The 22918-nt window shown below is 30.8% G+C and overlaps 3 protein-coding genes across 4 annotated transcripts; 2 read left to right on the plus strand and 1 right to left on the minus strand.

The window, feature by feature from the left end:
- Positions 1 to 7021: 7021 nt before the first annotated feature.
- LOC127071776 (translin) lies at positions 7022 to 8951 on the plus strand. Its single transcript, XM_051011423.1, has 5 exons — positions 7022 to 7218; positions 7584 to 7683; positions 7842 to 8057; positions 8133 to 8212; positions 8287 to 8951. Exons 1-5 carry the CDS (start codon positions 7147 to 7149, stop codon positions 8521 to 8523), a joined length of 705 nt encoding a protein of 234 aa, XP_050867380.1. The 5' UTR covers positions 7022 to 7146; the 3' UTR covers positions 8524 to 8951.
- Positions 8952 to 9337: 386 nt separating this feature from the next.
- LOC127071767 (glyoxylate/hydroxypyruvate reductase A-like) lies at positions 9338 to 11822 on the minus strand. Of its 2 annotated transcripts, none has more exons than XM_051011410.1 (6): positions 11677 to 11822; positions 11098 to 11179; positions 10857 to 10983; positions 10131 to 10505; positions 9672 to 10036; positions 9338 to 9585 (listed from the first exon to the last, which is right to left on the minus strand). In XM_051011410.1, coding segments are annotated over exons 1-6 (1083 nt in total). In that variant the 5' UTR covers positions 11679 to 11822; the 3' UTR covers positions 9338 to 9453. The 2 variants fall into 2 exon arrangements, with proteins under 2 accessions (XP_050867367.1, XP_050867358.1); XM_051011401.1 differs by having other exon boundaries at positions 10857 to 10992.
- A 381-nt stretch (positions 11823 to 12203) lies between these two features.
- LOC127071758 (enhancer of polycomb homolog 1) lies at positions 12204 to 22358 on the plus strand. Its single transcript, XM_051011389.1, has 10 exons — positions 12204 to 12356; positions 13585 to 13723; positions 13894 to 14135; positions 14258 to 14514; positions 14593 to 14728; positions 14808 to 15110; positions 15346 to 15497; positions 15576 to 15710; positions 15806 to 16774; positions 16984 to 22358. The coding sequence occupies exons 1-10, from the start codon at positions 12204 to 12206 to the stop codon at positions 17099 to 17101; spliced, it is 2604 nt and encodes an 867-aa protein (XP_050867346.1). The 3' UTR covers positions 17102 to 22358.
- Positions 22359 to 22918: the final 560 nt, after the last annotated feature.

Below are 22918 nucleotides of genomic sequence, written 5' to 3' on the forward strand. Positions count from 1 at the left end.
ATCACCAGGTATGCGCCCGCCTCTCTCGTGGCACTGGTGGTAGGTACTGTGTGGTAGTACTAGTCGTAATATGGAGGTCTCTTTCCTCTAGGAATACTTTTTCTCTTCTTTCTTTAACTTCTTGCTTTCACTCGTATTGTAAACTACCTTAACTATTATTAATCAGTTTCTTGCACTGCTTTTGATTCTTTTCTTTTTATTACGTCACCGATTGCAGGATACCTCTTTAGAAAGTTTCAACACAAACGAAGTAAATAAAAAAAAAAAAAAATGAGAGAAAACAACATATAGGTAATAGGCACGGAAAGATCGATTGGCAAAAAATTTTAAAAATATATATATTATCTCGTTAATGACGATTATCGATAAATGATATTTTCGAAATCATCCAGGACGAACGTCATTTCTAGGTGAAAAAAAAAAAATCATATCTTTTCACTAAACAATCCGAGAAATACGACGATACACACTTTTTTAAACGAAGAAAAGGAGAATTCGTTGACGACGATGTTCGATCAAGAGATTTCGATGCACGGTCATGCATTACTTCTTCTCGAAGGAGACTTCAACGGCCGCATATAAGATTACTTAGCGTTGTGTATCAAGACACATGTCATAACGTAAATAAGTTTATATACATGTAGAACATACTAGTATGTAAAATATACAAGTATGTAAAATATGTGTATAAAAATAATGTTTTCTTTTAATATTCTAAAAATTGTATCTCTTGCTCTTTTAATTCTCTTTCAAACGTATTAACATTCTTTCATTATCGAGAGCGGAATGAAAAAGAAAAAAAAAAAAGAGAAAAAACAGCAAAAGAAAAACGAAGAAGGAAGAAACTCGTTTATTTTACGTCATAGCGGATAAAACACTCGCGAAGCTGGATCTCACGGAGTATTAATTCGTTTCATCGATATAGATAAATAAAGAAACATAACGATAATCGTGTGACGCAAAAAGGAAGGATTCGTATCAGCGCACCAATTATAATCCTGACTTGAGAATCATTCGAGACGATTGTTCTTTAAGAACAATTGTCAATGATTTACGAATACGATGAAAACAAAATTAAAAAACAAAAAAAAAAGAAGAAAACCAAGGCTGTGATATTTTTCCAAACGAAACAAACAAACTTACGGTATCACGTATTCGAAAGAGTGTAAATTTCATTGTACTCGTATCGTTTGTACTCTCGCGATCGTACATAGGTACTTTCTCACAATATTTGTTCTCTCTTTCTTTCTGTTATTTGTCTTTTTCTTTGATTTCTTTTTCTTCGTTCGCAAAGATAAGTAGACGTATCGCGTGCGAAGATAAAATAGCGCCGATGTGAAAGACAAAATCACGAATCGCGATCGGTATGATCCAACAAGACCGGATTGGTCCTCGCGCGTGTTGTCACGGAGAATACGCGCAACGTGTGCGCGCATATCTCGCGGCAACCTGTGCGCGCACTAACCACTAACCGTCGAACCGCGGGAGGCCAAGGTATGCTCGCGAGCGCAACCCAGACGATATATACGTATCTCTACTATGTGCGCGCGTTAAACCACGTGAGACCGGCCAACGTCTTTCCATGGGAACGTCTGGTGGGGGAGGAAGATGGAAAGAAGGAGAAGCTCAACCTACAAGTCGCTCTGTGCATCTCTCTTTCTCTCTTTCTCTCTCTCTCTCTCTCTCTTTCCCTACCTCTCTTTTTCTTTCGCAAATTAACCATCACCTCCCGCGATTCGTCACAAAGAAGAAGGCCACCTTAGCTGGCAACCTTTTTGCCAAATCTAGTTTCACGTCGAACGGTCGGATGAGACCATCTCGAGACGCAGTACAATCATTTGCAACCGAGTCAAGGTTTTTACAAAGAAACTTACGATCTTTTTTACTGCATTTTTTTTCTATAGATTCCATTATTATTATTATTATTATTATTATTATTATTATTATTATTATTATTATTATTATTATTACTATTATTGTTCTTTATCATTTTTAAGTGATTCCGATATATCCTCCTTCCTTCGATTCTTCTCTAAATAACATCTAGATACATATATACGTCATTTTTAAGTAATTACGATATATCCTTCCTTTTAATTTTTTTTTTAAATAATATATAATATACATATGCATCTGTAGAATAAGAAAATCTTTCTTCTTTTTACATTTACAGATCCTTTCCCTTCCTTTCTTCCCGTTGCAATCTTTCTTTTTTTATTTATTGCTTGTTTCGGTTTCATTTATCGTTGCCATAGTAGTAGTGCTTTCGCCGGGAATAGACATCCGCTTTTTTATTTGCCACCCCGTAGACGACGGTGAATTATCACTCGGCATTCTCGGCGATCTTCGATCGACGAGTTTTTATGAAGGTCGTACGAGCTACAACGGAACGTCGCCGTTGTCGACTGGGCCGCTTACCTCGCTCGACTCGCGTTTGTATGTAGTTAATGCACGTGCTTGCGCCATTCACGGATATATAAGTAGGCCGACACTAGGTAACTATCTCTGTCACAGGTCCTATTCGTACATTTTTACGAGAATTAGAACGACGGAATAGTGCTCGTCGATCTACCTCGAGGACGTGCTAAAAGAAAGGGGAAGGAAACAATCCTTGCGGTCCAGGATACGTTGTCAGGCGTGCATTTTGGGCGCCGGCTTGAATTCCATTTGTCACCTTTTTCGTTCTCACTGAGAAATCGCACCGTATATATTATACGTGTATATATAGGGTGGGGCAATAATTTTGATCACTTCTATCATCTTCGTTCTTTTTATAGATATGAAGAAAGTTTTTTTTACGAAAATGGTATAGTACTGTGAGAGCTATAATATGATAGCAATAATATTTTTATAAGTGGACGAGTAAAGGACATACGAAGGCCAACTAAGTGTTTTTTAATGGAATAATAAGTTCTTGATAGCATTGATCGGTCTCGGCTCGACATTCTCTATAAAAGTGTATTAACTCGTATATATCAAAAAATTATTAATTTAACATTATATTTTGATTTAAATATTTCTTATTGCTAAGAAGCTATATATGTAGATATAACTAAAATGTAGTAAGAGTAGTAGTAGTAAGTAAATAATTGTAGTAAGAGAGTGATGGTTTCTTAGCTTGCCATACACTATTATTCTTACGCTTATGCATAATAATGGCGTAAGATAAGCGCAAAGTAAGCGCAGAGTAAGCGCAGAGTAAGCGCAAAGTAAGCGCAAAGTAAGCGCTAAGTAAGCGCAGAATAATTGTAGTTAAGTAAGTTAAGAAATCATCACTCTCTTACCACTACTATTTACTTATTACTACTCTTACTATATTTCAATCACATCTGCATATGATGCTTAGTAATATTTAAATTAAAATCTCCTAATACTAATATTAATATAATATTACTAATAATTCTTTGAATTTCTTTGATATATATGCGTTAATACTTTTTTTGTATAGAGAATGTCGAACTGTATCAAGCAATACAATCGAACAACATATGAACATATGATCCCATAAAAAAAAAACAGTCGACTTTCATATATCCGTACGACATAAAAAATTATTATTTCTGCCACATTATGGCCCCCTTTGATTTTTGTGAAAAAGGTTTCACCATATCTTTAAAAGAACAAAGATATTCAAGGTGATCGAAGTTATTACTCCACCCTATATATATATATGTGTGTATATATATATATATATGTGTATATATATATGTGTATATATATGTATGTATATGTATATATAGATATATATCCTTAGAGATTTTTCTAACGGGTGATCTGTAATTTTTTATTACAGTAATATCGCATGATAATAGGATAGATGAGTATTATGATAAAAATCGAGATATCATTTAGCGATTATCTCTCCCATGAAGTTTCATCATTTTTTTCTTCTATTGTTACTAATTAGATACTATAATTACTTGTAATAGTGTGAATCTCGTAATCTTTGTGTTAAGTAATTTTATATGCATATATTGATTTAATAGTAAGGTTCCTCTTCTGTGTAGATATCTTTCTTCAACAAGTTAAGATACTCGCGGTTGGTTCGGTTAGTATTCCGAATTCTCATTCGCGACTCTTTCATGGAGATGGAGATGGCGGCAACCTACGATAATTTATTAACTAGTCCAGCGAGTCAAACCTGTTGCTCTTCGACCAGCTCGTTTCGTTCTTCGTCACACAGCACGCTCAAAGAAACTGTGTCCTTTAATATCTTTCCGTGTACGAGTGTCGATAAGTTGTTTTTTTTTCCTTTTTTCTTTCCTTTTTTTCTTTTTCAATTATTTCAAGAATTTCGAAATATACAAGTTCGGGTTGGAAAGGTGTTTTCGAGAAAAAATGATGACCTTTGACGGATACTGAGCCGAGTGTAGTCGAGAATATGAAACCGCTATGTAAGATCGCATCATTTTCAAGAGTAATGTACGAACGATCATCGTTCACTTAATTATGGTTATACAGGCATATAACTCAGTAACATTCACCGACATTTCGTGGTACATATTCCTGTATGTTCGTAAGTCATTGTCGTATGAGGAATTAATGATTACATGCTCCACGTTAATGAGTATGCTTGCTTATAGCATGTACGCTTGCTCGTTAATTTTCAAAGGCCCACTTGCTTCCTTTATTTTAAACCTACCTTTATTTATCTTCTACGAAAGCAAATGAATTCTCTTTCTCATGAAAATGATTATGCATTTAAGCGACTGTAAATCTAAAATTTTGTCGTCGATAGATACATCTATATAAATACATGTAACGCATTCATTTCTTCCAAAGATTTCAAATAAGACTTTTAACCGTGAACGCAAAAGTATTCGTTATATTCAACAAAGCGAATAAATTTATTTCTGTCGAGAAAAAAAAAGAAAGTTAGTATCTCTGACCTCCTCCTTGATGAAAGGACATTTTACTTGCTAACTGTTCACACAAAATCCGTTCACATAATACCACTCGAAAATGAAAACAAATCCAGTCCAAGGAACCTATTATTAATTTTTAATATTTAAGATCTCCTAGTTTTACTTCGTTATTTATTAAGAAAATTTTTATATAACGCGGTTTATCGTATTGAAAAGGTGTTAAAGATCAGTTAAGAAGTATCTCAAATTTTATCCTTACGTTAAAACACTCTTGTGCACGTTCGACGTCATGTTATGATATTTACTCGTACTCTTCGTACAAAACTTGCATACTTACCGGTTTAACGTACAAATATTGAACCGCTAATAGTTCAGTAATCAAAGCTTGAAAATTATTTTTGTAATTGCGAATGACTGTAAAAAAGATTTTTTCTTCTTCTTCTATATTTATATTTACCTACACAATTTCAATGCATTTCCAATTCAAAAAGAGAGAAGTGGTCCAATCGATAGGTCGAAGAAGTGGCCATTTATAATGGCAGACGCGCGAAGAGTAGGTACCATCGTACCGTTGAACGTGTTTCAAGCAAACGAGGTCTTCTTTAGAATACGCTCTTACAAGTGTGTCCTGCCCTGAGGCCTTCGTAATTTTCTTACCCAGATAAGATCGCCCTGGCTAAAAATACTTTCGAGTGTCCGCTCTCAACCAAGTAGGTACGCACCATTGCACCGTACCAAAAGTTTACGATGAATCTGGCGATACCAGAATTTTATTAAGATTACTTGTCACTCGAGACATGCACGTTTAACGGATCCTTTATATATAATTAGATCTACAATCTTTTTTAATCAAAAACTGAATTCATTCGTACAAGACATATAACTTATAATACATCATTCAAATCAAAATTAAAATGAGCAAATTATTTCAACCGAGGAATTAAACATTTCAAATAGACGAAATAAAATTCATCATCAGTCACTAAATTAAATAATCGTGATAACTATCTATCAAACGATAGCTGATATAATTTAACGATTAATTTTCTAATATAAAATTGAAACGATGCAGAATAAATGCCTAATTGTCATTTACTTCCGGTTTTCCATTTGCAAGACGTACTTGAGATCGCTCTTGCTAGGAGCTATCGACGCGTCTCTTGCAAACGTGGCGAACGTGGGCGTGAATTTTTTTCATAAAGCAAGTTTCACGGATGCTTGAACGCGTATTGGGATCAATGACACGCCCGCAGATATCCTCGTGGTATCCTCTACGACCTACGTAGAGGAGGCATCATGTAGAATTCCAACCACCTTCCTCGAGTTCGCAGCAGGACCTACTGGTTTCTATTTATATACCGTGCAAGACCTTGCAACGGCGTTCGTGCTTACAAACCTTCTCTCCTTCTTCTTCCTTCCCCTCTTTATTCCCCTCTTTCATACTCTCTCTCTCTCTCTCTCTCTTTCTCTCTCTCTCCCTCTCTCTCTCTCTCGCTCTCTCTCTCTCTCTCTCTCTCTCTCTCTGTCTCTTACAGGACACACGTTTCGCAGAGTCAAGAGTAGGAAGGTCAGCAACGTATGCAAGATTGTAGATGCATCCGAACGCGCGAATAGCAACGTTCGCGCCTTTTCTATCTCTTGTGAAAAATCAATGTTACTTTTCATTTTTTATCTAGGATCGTTAAGATAATAACATCATTCTCATCTTATCAATTTTTTTCTCTGTTACGATTGATATTAAAGGGAAATGTAAGATTCGAAAAATTAGTATTAATTTTTAATGAAATAATAGACAACGAATAATTTACTTTTATTTTTTTTTATTTTTAAATAGATTAGATATTGTTCATACATGAAAATACTGTATGCAATAATGTATGTAAAATATTGTATGCTATTTATTATAAATAAGGAAAATACTGTCGTTTTTTACGCGCCTTTTTTTAACTTGCACTATCTTTTTGCCTATGCTAAGTAATGTTTAATATAAATTTTCATTTATAAAATCTTTGCATATTGTTCTTTTTGTATTTATTTATACATTAAATATGATGAGAAATATAATTGATTAAAAACGAAAAGTTGAGAAAATGAGAACGTAGTAAATGTATTATTGCGCCATCTCTGAGAATTATTCTGTACTAACGATGAATACGAAGCGAAACAGATTAAATCGTTCTGTCGAAAATTTAGCCCGCTACTGATATATCGTATTTTTCGATTATTTTGTGTATTTTTCAATTATTTTGCATATCTTTATTTAAAACGTATTGATAAAAAAATGGCCGACGGGGTATCACAAATTTTTAATGCGTTTCAAGATTATTTAAATAACGAACAAGAATTACGCGAGGTTTGTATTAATTATGTCTTTATCCCAATTTTTTAGGTTAAGTATAAAAGTATAGCTTTTTGTCCTTAATTTATGAACGTTTTTGTGGGAGGCAAATATTTATGAACATCCTTATTTTTTAAAAAATTACTGCCTTTTTATGAATAATATACGCTATAAATTGTTTTATTATAATTTGTATTGATACAAGTAAAGTATATTTGACCACCTCAATATTATTACATTGAGGTGAATATTTATCTATGCATGAAATTATAACTTTGTTAGTGGAAATAAAAATCATGAGTCAAATTAATTAATCAAAAACTTTTAATCGATAATACAGAGTCATAATAATTAGATTAATAATAACTCTTTTGCAAAAGGAAATCCGTGTTATTGTGAAGGAAATTGAGAAGAGTGCCAGGGATATTCTGATGATACTGCAAAATATTCACAATGAAAATAGTATGGAAGAAAATATAAGTATGTGTTTTTTATATAATATACTCTATGTTGAACAACAAATACATTACATGTTCAAAGCTAATATAATTCTATTACTTTAGTTACTCTTATAATAGTTAGTAATTAAATATTAAATGTTAATAATTTTAAATTAAGTTACTGTTTTTTTATTTCAGTTGTCTCACAATATTGTGCAAAAGCTAGAGAATTATTTGAAGACGTACGTAAGCAATACGCAAAACTTGTTGAAGTTGTCCCAAAGGATCAGTATTATCGATTTAATGACCAATGGCGTTTTATTACTCAACGATTATGCTACTTAGCTTCATTAACAGTATACTTAGAAGTTAAAGTTTTGGTGACTAAAGAAACTGTTGCTGAAATATTAGGAAGTATATGTCACAAATTTTAATTACACTTTAAAATTCATATTTCTTTACAGAATTTTAATTTCTTCATACTTTCAGTTAAAAATAATAGAGAAGAAGGTTTCCATTTAGATTTAGAAGACTTTCTGATGGGTTTACTTCAGTTATCTGCAGAATTGGTATCTTTATAATTATATACTGATTTCTTAGTAAATAGATAATAAATTTTAATCTTTTAATTCTATTTTTGTAGAGTCGCTTTGCTGTAAATAGTGTTACAAATGGTGATTACAACCGACCCATAGAAATAGCCAAATTTGTAAATGAACTAAATGCAGGTTTTAGACTTCTAAATTTAAAGAATGATGCTCTAAGAAAACGTTTCGATGCTTTGAAGTATGATGTCAAGAAAATTGAAGAAGTAGTTTATGATCTTAGTATTCGTGGTTTAAAACCTATCACACCACCAAGCCCTCAAGAAACTGAATGAGTGATATGATTAATCTGGAGTATTTTATAGTAAGTTGTTTTGATATATATATGACAAAGAACAGAAACAGAGTAAACATAACTATATAATTTTTATATAAATAATGGAGTATATAATGATACAGTAAATTGTCATGTACAGTAGTATTCAGTCAATGTTTGTCAATATACCGCAACTGGCACATTTTTGTATATCGTGCGGTGTTGAAGCTAAACTTCGTAAAAAATGACTGCTTTAAAATAAGTTATAAGGAAGGAAAATTTATTTCTTATTTATTTGTATTGTATCTAATGCATTTGTAGCTTTATAACCACATTTAATATACAGAAAACTATTAAACGCATACAGGACCTGTAGAGATTATTTATAAATTATTGTAGTATAAAATAGCCACAGTTTTTGCTATAATATATTTATACATTAATATATTACAACTTTTGATTTAATTTTCTCTAAAAACTTTGATATAAAAGTAAGTATATATTTTATATAATTATTTTTTTAGTCTTATCATGATTATGAAAATTAGTTGATTATTTAAAATATATTGCAAGAAAAATTAGCACACATGATCAATGATATAAGCAATATTTTAGTCATTATCATGTTTGCTTAATTTGCTAATGATAAATATTTTTTTCATTTAATATCATTGTTTTACATATATGTTTGTGATAGATTCATAATTAATTACAAAATTGTGTATGTGTTTTTATATACATATACATACATACATACATACATACATACATATATATATATATATATATATATATATATATATATATAAAATAAATTTAAATATATAAAATTGTCAAGTGTATAATATTTGATTTATTTTCTTGAGTATATATAATATATTTGTAGATTACAAATCCACAATATGAGTCTTTTTTATTACAAATGCGCACAACCATTAATAGAAAATAATTAATAACCTGTTTGATAATTAAAACTGTTTGGTATGGATTCACCATTTTTGTATTTTGCATAGTTTTCTGCAAATAGACTAGCAACATCTTGTGGACGTGTCACACCAGAGATATGTGGTGAAATAGTTACCTATATAAACCAAATAATAATAATATTTATGAAAGCATCAATGTTTCATAGAGTAAAACATATTTATTTATGTAAATTATTCTAACATTTGATAAATTCCATAATTTACTATTTTTTGGTAATGGTTCTTCTTGAAAAACATCTAAAATTGCAGCACTTATCCATTTGCGTTCCAAAGCATTTAAAAGATCTGCTTCTCTAATAACTGTTCCACGACCAATATTAATAAATACAGCATTATGATCTTTACAATGTTCCAGAATTGTCCCATTTAAAAGTCCAATAGTATTTTTAGTAGAAGGTAATACATTAATAATATAATCACAGTTTTTTAATATATCTGGTAATAAATCTGTCGTTCTATGTTCATCTATGTAATCCAAATGTTCTTTCAAAGGAGTGCGTGTCATTCCCCAAATTGTAGCCCCAAATATTTTTAAATGTTGTGCAACTGTAGAAAGTATAAATTACTATCTGATTCAAAATCTTTTTTATTGTTTTAATACCGATTAAAAAATAGAGACAGCAATAATATATGTTCTTACTGAATTTTCCAATATTTCCCAATCCTAAAATGCCTATATTTAAATCCCGAATTAATCTATGATTTTTTATTTTACCATCTGTTATCCAGTCTGAATTTTTTTGATTTTCGTATTGCTGTTTCTGATCTCGCTCAAAGTTTACAATCTGTGTTATCACATATTCTGACATTGCTAAGCCAAAACTTTTATCAGAAAAACGTGAAAGAATAAAATCAAATTGTTTATCTTGAATAAATGGATTTAAATAATCCAATCCTGCCCAAGTTGATTGTACCCACTGCAGTTTTGGTAATTTTCCCAAATATGGTATTAATAAATCACAATCAGCCACCATTATTTCTGCCTTGTTGAGTTTTGATAACACATTGTCTTTTTCTAAATAAATGCAATTGATTTTTACCAAAATATAATAACGTGAATAGTTTTATTTATGTATATAATGCGTACGAATATAAAATATAAAGAAAACTAAAATAAATTAATATAAATAAAATTATCAGAAAATTTGAAATGTTAACACACGATAAAATTTGAATTTAATGCAAATGGATTCCCGCCATGTACAAAATTTAGAGTGGGGGAATGTGCAATTTCATGTTGTAGTGGATTGGTGGATTACTGTGTTTCGTAGATTTTGACACGTGCTCGGAAGAGCTGTCGTCGCACGCACAACGTAACAAGGTGCAAAGGTACGTTGTTATAGCGATCATGATTTAGTTTAAATACCTGACAAAACATCGTAGATAATTAAATTTGGAAGGTGTGTACGGAGATGATGTGATAACTTTGGAATCGTGGATAAAACTGCGATAACCTGCGCCATGTCATATGCACGAATGCGTGTTCCACCTTCCTGAAAAAACTACGCAAGTCAAACGCGATATTTAATAAATGATTAAAAACTTTCATGAACTATATTTCCGTTGACACGAAAGTGTACAATAGTAATTGTAATAGAATTACAAACTTTTCCATCCTTTTTACAATCTATCGGAAAGTATTCATAAACATTCAAGACATCCACGTACTCCTTGAGACATGCGCACCACCTAAAAACAACGAATTTGAATTTATTCATAGAATCTTACAAAATACATTGCTTTTATTTGTGATATCTTTGTATGATTGGCCAGTAAACACCTTTCATAAGTATAACCTTCAAAATTATTTAGATTAAAAATAGAATTCTAAAGATGATTGAAAAATTGTGGAAAAAAGTAAGATGCCTCGTTTTTCTCATAACGTTGTAATTACGGAATAATGATAACACAAAGAAAATATATTTTCTCATATTTTGTTAATTATTTCAAATACTAACAAAGTAATAACGGGAATTGATACTTAGATCATTTTAGTTCACATTTCTCATAAAGAAAAAGGTAAAGAAAGAAAAAACTTAACGTAAGAATGTTATCGTTACAGAACGGAAAGGTGAATCGTACGAAGAAGGAAGCTGTCAAATTTTTTATAAAGTAAGAAGCTACAGTGGCACGGGCACAGTGAAAGTAAAAAGAAAAAAAAATAAAGCACTGAACGACGTACATACATAAAACATGTATTATACGTATGTATCTTTTTCTTTTGTATTCAAAGTTGAGCGCAGGCGGCCATGATGCAGATGTAAAGTTACGATCGCGCGCAACCAGAGCGACGATCCATTCGTGATCGTTGTGAATGCGAATCCGGCTTGTGACTGAGCGCACCTCCAATAGACGCGTAGATTTCGACGGGCCGATTCCCGCGCGACTCACGTCGAATCGCGGAACTGTTTGGGCTGAACGTGTTAAATGGCTGTGCGTCGGCCATGATGGCTTTGAGCAGGGACCGTGTCACGCAAACATGTTTTCAAAGTGATATATTTCGTTTGGTGACTGAGTGACCGTGTTCCAGCGCGATGGCCGGAGAACGATGAGGCCCTGAGCGCTCTCTGTGCCGGGTAATACGGCCTCTGGGCCCCTAAACAGGCCCAATTAAATTCACGTTCCGTAAGCCCGAGGCCCGAGCCGACCCGACTGGCCTCACGGTTCGAGCAGCCAATTTGGTTGTCAACACGCGAGAGTCACTCGCCTCAAGATGAGCAAGCTGTCGTTCAGGGCTCGCGCCCTGGACGTCTCTAAGCCAATGCCGATCTATATGGCTGAAGAATTGCCAGATTTGCCAGATTATTCGGCCATTAATCGCGCAGTGCCCCAAATGCCCAGCGGCATGGAAAAGGAGGAGGAATGCGTAAGTTGACCGTCCAGCCCTCGTTCCAGTATGTTTTCCACGACGGCCATCTTACATTCGATCTTGTTTCGATAAACAACCGCCAGATGGCATTTGAGATCGTTCTTCTCTTCTTTCATTAGAAATTTCAATTTTTCACCTTTTATTCGTTATTGTTTACCTATTTTTCAAAGCTTTTTATGTGCTAAGAACATCTACGTCTCTACCTTTCTATGATTTGACAGTTGTCACACAATACTTTCTATGAAATAATCTTATCAATATAGATGATTCCGATACGAATACTTGTTTTCACTAAAATTTAAATGCTTCTTTTATTTATTATTTTCAAATAGTTTATTTAAACATTCTTCATCTTTCCCTTGTTATTTTACTATCTTACATATTATTAAAAAGTAGAAACAATTTGTACATAAATCTGTTTTATTTAATCAGCAAAATACTTATTTCTTCCATTATCATTTCTGTAGCTTAAACATTAACTTTTATTTATGTAATAGTTTAATATAATGTCAAAGGCAATAAAGATAAATTCTATTATATAGTTTTATAATACAAATGAATCAGTTTTTATGGAATGAATTATTTTATATAAATGATATCATAAATTAAGAAGTTATATGAAGATTGGTATATGTAACAAATAAAGCTTCGTTATATATTTTTGATGTTAACTAATATTGATGTTTAATATAATTGTTTAGCATAATTTATACAAGTACAGTTAGATAAATTATATGGAAAAAATATTCCAGTTCTGATATGAAATGTATATGTTATAAACAATCTTTAAGTTGCTTTAATTTTAATCGATTACATTTGTATTATTGAACAATACAGTTTTTGATTACAATAGTATTTTCAAATAGTGCATATGAAATACATAACAGTATGTATACATATTCATATATCTTCATACATACATAATCATAATACATAAAATGATAAATTCATTTAAATCAAACGTTTTTATTTAATTATTTTTTGAGAAAAGTTAATATTTGGATATATCAATTTTTTCTGTATTATAAAAACTTTTTTATTTCTTACAAATTATGTAAATAATATGTAAACAAATATATATTATTTGTAAACAACATATTATTTTTAATAAATTATTGTAACATATTGGAAACAACATATTAAATATTTTGTATACAAATAATATCTTGCAGATATAATATCTATGTATTTGTGCATGCATATTATTTATATTTTTTATTCGAAGGAACATCATCTTCAAAGGGCAATATGCACGGGTTTAATCATTCCTACCCCTGAAGTAACTGACTTGGCAGATGTTGAAGCTTATGACAAAATATATCCTGCTGATTACAAGTTGCCTCGTCAACTTATACATATGCAGCGTAAGTATGCATGAATTTATATGTACACACATATATATGTGTATTTATTAGTATATATAAATCATTAAGCTTGTACATATAAATCATATTTTATTTATTTCAATTTATCGTAATATTTATAAAGTAAGATACAATCAAATTTGCTAAAAATTATCCTTTTTTATTTGCAGCCTTTGCAATGGAGCAAGACATACCAGACTATGATATGGATTCAGAAGATGAAAAATGGGTTGCTGTTCAAAGTCGCAAAATGGATCTAACTCCACTTCAGTTTGAAGAGATGATGGATCGTTTAGAAAAGAGTTCAGGCCAAACTGTAGTTACCCTTAATGAAGCTAAAGCACTTTTAAAAGAAGATGATGATCTTATTATTGCAGTTTTTGATTATTGGTTAAACAAACGACTTAAGACAGTAAGCTTTTACAATATTTTTATGACAGTGAAAATAATTGTATTTTCAGTTTGAGATATATTATTACAAATAATAATATTATTAAACAAAAAAGATTTAATAAAATATTATATACTTTGCAGCAACATCCTTTATTATTAACTGTAAAAACGGAACATCGGCTTGGTTCGGCTGCTAACAATCCTTATTTAGCATTTAGACGCAGAACAGAAAAAATGCAAACACGTAAGATTCGTAAGAACGATGAAACAAGTTATGAAAAAATGCTCAAGTTACGTAGAGATCTTAGCAGGGCAGTTACTCTCCTCGAAATGGTTAAACGTCGGGAAAAAACGAAACGAGAACATTTGCATCTTACAATAGAAGTTTATGAAAAGAGGTCTGTTCTTATATCATTGATATATTTATTATTTTTCATGTCTAATGTTCAAACAAATAAATTTTTAATTATATATAGGTATCAAGCGCAAGATTTCAATGGTCAGATTCTAGCAGAAGTGTCTGCATTAAAAACTCCAAGACCAGCATTCACTCCACTTTTCACCAATCAATTTGGAGTTCATCAAAATTGGGCAAATAAAGTTTGTAATAAAGTGAGTACTTAGATAATGGATGTATACACTATTCATTCTTTAAAACTAATGATCGAATGTTTATGTATTGTTTCATTAGGATGAAGTTGTAGCTAGAAAAGAAAAGAGGCAATACAAGAAACGAAAACATAAAACGGACAGTAGAGGAGGTAGCCTCGATGAAACTGGTATACGTGGCGGAACAGGCAGTGGAGGAGGTCGAGGAAATCGGACAGGAGTACTTGGAAGTGGGCTGGACCCTCTACTAAGTTCGGATGAAGACAGTCCCCTTCCATCACATTCTCATTCTCAACCTTCTCTTTCTTCAGATAGAGATGATGAGGATACTGCTGATGAAGGCCAATTTGCCTTTCGACGAAATAGGAATAGCACTTATCTACCTGTAAGTATAATACATTATCTTGAAGATTATAATTTTTACGAATATTCGAATTTTCATGTTATGTATTTTATATGGTATATAACTATTAATTTACAAATTTATTTAAAACTCAGTTTCTCCTTGTAACGTTCTTGCAAGGATGGTAATGAAAATCAGAAGTTCTTTTTTGAAGTACGGAAACAGTTTTAATGTTCATTTTTTCAGGATTGTAGATATAGAGCTTTTCTCTTTGCAGCCCGTATTAGGTGGATTTGGAAATTGGCCTTGGTGTGACAAACATGAAGGAGGTTTGGCTGATAAGAAGTATAGGTTTGCCCTCACCAGCATTAGTAAACCAGTACCTAAATGTATTGGTCTTGCTAGAAGAAGACTTGGTCGGGGTGGCAGGTACTGATGTAGTGATTCACTTGAGGAGATAGCCATTTTGTTTCTTTTTTTGATATTTATTCATGCAATACATTTCAGAGTTATACTAGACCGCTGTACTTCAGATTTGGACGACATGTGGTCTTCTTTAGATTTTACGATACACGAACCAAAACGTGAGGCTTCAAACTCAAATACAACTGCCACAAATAGTACACCTGTCAAGAAAGAATGGTACGAACCTACCAGTTCATATAATAACTATAATATAATATTTTGTTTGTTGCAACTATATATGTTAATTAATATCTATTAATAATTCAAATTAGGCTACACTTTCGACCAAAGACTCCACCTGAGTCAGTGCACAGTCCAAGTGAGGAAAGTAGCGATACAGACTCAGATGTAGAACCAGTGTTGTCTCCATCGAAACCACTTCCATATCCATTCCCACCTGAAGCAACGTCGATATGTGTGGAAGTGGAACCCGAACGTGTGGGTGACGAGCCACCATTTACTTCGGAATTTAACATTGCAGATTACTTCTCAGTGGATGCTCTATCGGACTTTGATCTTGCGGTAGCAAGTGTCAACGGTAGTGCGTGCGTTAGTGGGTTGTCGGACAATAGCTCCAGCGATTTGCGGACAGACGAGCTGGGCAGCTCACATTTTGTAGTGACACCATTATGCAGCAATCTGTTTGCACAGCCTGTGACACAACAGAGCCGGCCTCAGTGCAGTGGTGGTGGTTCTAGTGTTGTAAATACTTCAAGTTCTTCAATCCCGTCGTCCTCTTCGTGTGTGACCAATCAAGCGACGACACTGAGTACCGTATCAACGCAATGTACGAGTGTTGCGATAGAAACACAGTCGAATTACCAGTCCAGACAACACAGACAATTACCTTATAACAGTAACGCTGCTTCTATATTATCTAAATCTCTGACTAGTCCAACAAATAATAGAAATGGCGGTAATTGTGGCAGTGGTGGAAGTGCAGGAGTTAGAGTGTTTAGTGCAGCCACCACACCTAGTGGTACCATTACAAACTTTGGTAATGGCCATCAAAATGGGCCTTTATCACATATAAGCAACTCAAATAATCTGCCAAACAGTACTCATGTTGTGAACAATCAGCCGACAATAGTTCTACCACAGAAACATCCGCCGTCCAATCTGTTGCCTGGCCTTATCACGCAAAGTAAATTAGCAAGTATTGCAAGACAACAACAGCAACAAACACAGAGTCAGGCACAACAAATCCCAACGTCCGGGGAAATTACGCTTAATAGTAATAGGTAAGCATTTATCTAAATAAATAATTTAATTTCTTTTTTTAATATAATTCTTATTATAATACATTTTTTAGTCATAGTGAAATTTTTTTTAATTAATTAAATTAGATTGATTATAAATCGAGATATGCTAAATAATTGAATAATATCCATTTATTAAAAATATAAAGTATTCAATATATATGCTAGATTACTTCTATTATGTTTTATAGTGAAAGTTTGAATCTGGAGGTGGATGGAGTGGAAAATTCACCCTGTGAGACCAAATCACAACAGCAACAACTTGTCCGGGCAAATAAAACTAATTCATTGGCAATGGAAGTGACATGATGCCTACTATTGGCACCCCTGTTGCTACCAACGCGTTATCGGGGGCTTTGCTAATTTTATCTTGCCCATGTCTGCCTGACTATGGGAAGTGGATATTGACGTATTGTTTAATGCAAATAGTGGTACGGCTGAGTACAATTGCAAAATTGTTTTGATCAGTTCTCTTCTGTGGCGAAACTATGATTATCAGAATAGTATAAATGTTATAGAAAATATTGCCTTTAGCTCTGGCCTGAAAAAAGAAAAAAAAAAAAAAACATTTTAATTAATTAATTTTTTTTTCTTTTCTTATTGAATCAACAGTCAGTCTGTATTATGCAAATCATGGATTAATAATCATATCATAATATACATGTTATTTTTGGAAAAATGAAATTATATTTCAGAAATTCAGTTCTCTAAAATTAATGAAAATTTCTGTGGTAATTTTCTATGCTTTTTACATAAAGAAGGAATATTTAACAAATTACGATATACGGTTTCTTTTTCTTTGTACATAAATATGTATTTATTGATTGTACAAAGAATGACATATTCTTCTTCATATGTTATAATTAAAATTTATAAAACAAATGCAGTCAGAATGAATTAAGTTAAATTCATTTAAGTTAATTAGTGCTACGAAATTGAAACAGTACCAGTATAACAAATTACAAACATAATTTATTTATTTATACATATGTTTCCAAAGGATCATAACATTGTTATTGATTATTATTATTATTATTATTTCTTTTTTATATTTGAGAGTTCAACACTCTAAGATTATACGCAGTGCAAAAAAAATTGTCATGTATTAAAGTTAATAGAAACTAATAGAATCCTGTAATCTGGTTAATTCTATTTGTGTACAAAAACAATACTAAAAATGTATCTCATAATCACTGCTTATGTCACAAGCTTTCTCAAACACAGCATTCATTAGAAACAAATGTAGGAGCAGTACAATATAACTCCACAGAAGTAAGAACAATCAGTTTATAGTATGTTTTATAAATAATTTGCATATATGACAAATTCTTGACATAAAATCTTATGCAAATTTATTGGAAATTATATTTTCCTTAGATTGTATAATATATATAATCTTTTCAAGATTTCTGCTGCAAGTTCGTCACACATAAAAAAATTTGTAATTACTTGTACAATTATAAATCCAAAAATAATAATTTTATTCTACTTATTGCAATTGAAAAACTATTTAGAAGCAGAGAAAAGAATAATGTATTTTTTTATTACATTACATAATTATTTCATTGCTGTACATAGATTTGTTTTGAGTACCATGTTTTAAAGAAGCTGTTTCTTTATATATCTCATAATATATTAAAACGCTTGAAGGCTGTGAAATATTAAAGCTATTACTGTCAGGTAATTTCAAAGAACATTAAATATCTTTGTATGCAAGATGCATGATTGGTGAATATATTATATATGTATGAGTTTTTGTATTACTAGATGACAACAGATTATATCGAAAAATAAGTAGAGTCTAATTTTATTCAAATGTTGCGTTTGAGGAGCTTGTATTACACAAAACTGTGAAAGAATGCTATCTTTAGAATACCTATATAAGGACTCATAAGTCTTTCGTGTTAGTAATTGCAAAACATATATTATGAATTAGACCCTCAAAAAAAGGTATTCATCTGTTAGCAAGATGTGAGAAATTACAAAAGAAAAATTTATTTCCAAATAATATATTTGCAAAAAATAGAATTTTTTCTTTCAATCATTTATATGTATCTCTTCTATGTAGTAACTGTATATTCTTGTTAAGAAAAATTGTTACCTATGAATACTAATGCATAGGTAAAAAGTCTTGAATTTCCATGTATCACACATTTGTGATGCTCTCTCTTCCTCTTAGCATCTTTTATATGACTGTCTCCCTTTATGTACAATTTTATTGGTGTACCAAGATAAAATGTTAAGGGCAAATATTTTTTATAAAGGACAAGAATAGAATTAAACATGTTTTATTTTGGATGTAACAATTTTTAAAAAAAAGGAACAATAATTGTGACAGTGACAGAGAATCAGTTAATTTCTATGTTCTCTTTCATTTCTAATTTAAAAATATAATTTACTTTGCATGTGATTATTCTACAAAATTCATTTTTATATGTTTATAGCTTTACTTTTTCATTATGTTCAGAAAAAACAATATAATATATTGAAAACATAATGAAATTCAAAGTAAGCTATTATATTTCTCAACTCATAATTGTAACAATGTTCACTATGTAATCTTGTGTAAAGTCAAATAACACTGTATTTTATGATATTGTGAAAAATATTGTGATAATTCAAATTCAAAGCAATTTATGCAAAATATAGGCCATTGCTCAACTAATAATTTATCGTTATTAAAAATATAAAAATATATGTCAAAAATAATCTCATAAACTTTTCACATGTTTAAATATTGTTTTTTCTCAATGAACAATGAAAATGCTTAGTGCCAGCCGTAACGCAAGATAAGAAGTATGATTATGGTGCAAATGTTTCAAATTGTAGGGAGACTTCTTAAAATCATAATAAGAAACAAACAAAAAAAGATATATTGTACATATAAAAATAATTACGCTTACTGTATCTCTTACTTTTAGGTAATTAACTAAATAATTGTAATTAATGTTGTTGTGGTAGGCACACAGCGATGTGTATGAAAAATTTATGAATTCAAAACAATTTTAGAGAAGGAGTAATAAAGAAATTTTATCCTGGATAGAACTTATTATTTTGTAAAAGAACACTTGCCTATAATATTATCTAACATTTTCTAAAATTTAATTTCTGCTCCATATTTGTACATACATTTTAGAAACATGATTATTTCTCTCGTTTTTCTCAAATTTATCATTAAGCAAGAAGGTTCTATTCTTTTTCACATCCTCATCTGTACATGGTATATTAGTAATACCACTAATTCCTTGTCAATTTTTGGCATTTACTTATACATTTAAATTTATTATTATATGTTGGGAATCTTCTGCTAAATGAATGTATGAGAATGACAAGTGATGTTTGGAGAATTATCCAAAAAGATTCTTGTAAAAAATAATTTGTTTATTTAGTTGAAACGCTTTAAACGAAATATAGTGGTACATGGATTTTTATATAAAATTTATTAATGTTACATTTACCCAATAGTATCTTTGAATAAAACATCAAGAATTATCAAAGTTTGATCGCTCAAACCAAAGACTGAGTTCATTTTATATTTCTGGTTAGGTAAACACGAAATTTCACTAATCCAAGGCTAACAAAATTGTTTAATAGAAAAAAAATTAAACAATTATTTACTAAATTCATAAATACATGTATGTGCATAAGCTACTTTTTCGTTTCATTAATAAAGTTATCTATTTTATAAAAATTGTTTTAAAGGTTGGTCCTATAAAAACGTGAAATATCGTGTTCCCAATTCGCTGCATTGATAAGATATATAATAGTAATATTATTACTTAGATATAAGCCAAATCAATGCAACTTTACAGAGCGATTGGATGAAGTTATTAACCAATTCATATAAACACAATTATATGAAAAAAAGGAACTTATAGTTAAACTACCTGATGAGAAGTTCCAAAAATTTTATGCATTGACTTCTATAATAATGCAGCAGGTGTCGAAGTGCAGTGTATCCACTATATATATATATATATATATATATATATATATATATATATATATATATATATATATATATATATATATTACGCATATATATACATATATATGTATCTATGTATGTATTTGCATGTATATATGATGTGTATATATATGATATATGTATATATATATATGGTATGTGTGTGTATATATATAAATATATATATAAATACACATCATACATACATACATACACACACATCACATATATATGTAAAATTTTATTCTGTGAATACAGTAGAACTTCTATGTCGCTGTGCGACAGGAAGATTTTATTGGAAAGTCTCTCCTACCAAAGCTCTGCTTTGAACAAAAGTTTGTCAAGTGTATAGAGAATTCTTCTCAAAAACGTATGGTTGGAGGATGTAAAAGAAAGATCTATGTATTTAGAAAATTTATTCCAGACAACTTTCAACTTATTCTTCAACATAAATATTTGTGCTCATACTATCTGTTAACACCTCTTTCTATATATGTACATATACGAAGTAATCTTGATAAATTCAAACATAATACAATTACATATTTAGTACAAACAACATGGAACGTGATAACACATTATATTTTTAAATTTTCGGTAATAATATTCTTTAAAACAAACCAATACTAATCGTAAGTTTCTTCTAGATAACTAAGTAACTTTACCGTACATAGATTTAAATTAATAATTTTATTATTTTTCAATTTTTACTCCGTATAATAGCATTAAGGTTGAGGTGTTATAAGATAGTTGAGTTATATTTCCTACGAAGTATGTATAGAGATTGAACTTAACTATTGTTTAGTATTAATATGCATAAGTATTGTGATTAACACTTGACTTTAGTAGGCAATGTAACTAATTGAATGTATATAAGTCAATTTACGGGTTGCATTTTGACTATTAAATATACTATAATTGTGTAACTCTTAAAAATTGGCATAACATAACATACCAATTCTTGTACATATTCACATACATATGTACATATATGCATATGTATAATTATGAGATTGGATATAAAGATACAATACATTAATATATTTATATATGTGAATATATTAATGTACATTGTATTTGTATGTACAGATTTATGATTATATATATATGTATATGCGCACATACAACAAACAGCAGACAGAAAAACGAAAAGAGAGAATGAATGAATGAGACAGTGAATGAGAGAAAGAAAGAGAGAGAGAGGGAGAGAAAGAGTGAGAGAGAGAGAGAGAGAGAGAGAGAGAGAAGGAGAGAAAGAGAGAGAGAGAGGGAGAGAATGGGTATACTAGGATGAATTTTGCTATAGATTAAATTTTTTGCATATCCACGTCAATAGGTCTTACGCCTGTTTCCTTTGCCTATTCTATTTATACTGCATTATGTACGCTTTCTATGCTGTACAATGTCAAAATGTTACTTCAAAGTGAATGATTTTTTTTTTCTTTATATTGCAAAATGCAAAGCTTCTCCTCTTAAAGGGAAAGTATATTGTTATGTTTCAACTATAATGATAGTGGAAAAACAGTGAACTGGTATATATTGCAAAATAAAAATTGGTAAAGCAGATATTACTGCAAAATAAATTCTGATTATATCAGATTTACAATTTTTTTTTTTTAACCAATCCACCTAGGTTCAAAATATAATAATTCTTCTTTCTCCTTGTTAATTTTATTTGAAACGAAGGTAAACAGAGGTAAGTTTATGTAGAATTAATAATCACTGTCATGATTGTTAACATATTAAGAAAATAATAATAAATCTTGTATAATATTTTAATTACATCTTTTATCTGTTTACCGTAATTGTGTGTTTAAAATTATAAATGCATCAATATATACAAAACTGATAAAGGCGTGAATTTAAAAAATTCTTAACACACTATTATGGAATAAATAAAACTATGTAAATATTATTTAACTATTATGTAAAAGTTATTTTTTGTTTTTCCGTAATATAATAAAATAATATGATGCAAAAAAAGAGCAGTAAAATTTTTCTTGTATAAAATATTATGTCTCGAGAGAGAGAGAGAGGGCGGGAGAGAAAGAGAGGGAGGGAGGGAGAGAAAGAGAGAAAATGAGAAAAGATTTAAATGTAAAATATTAAATATGTTATTTTTTCTTATCATGTTACATATCTTACACGGGTTTTATTTA

The sequence above is a fragment of the Vespula vulgaris genome, chromosome 1 (assembly GCF_905475345.1).
Source record: "Vespula vulgaris chromosome 1, iyVesVulg1.1, whole genome shotgun sequence".
NCBI lineage: Eukaryota > Metazoa > Arthropoda > Insecta > Hymenoptera > Vespidae > Vespula > Vespula vulgaris.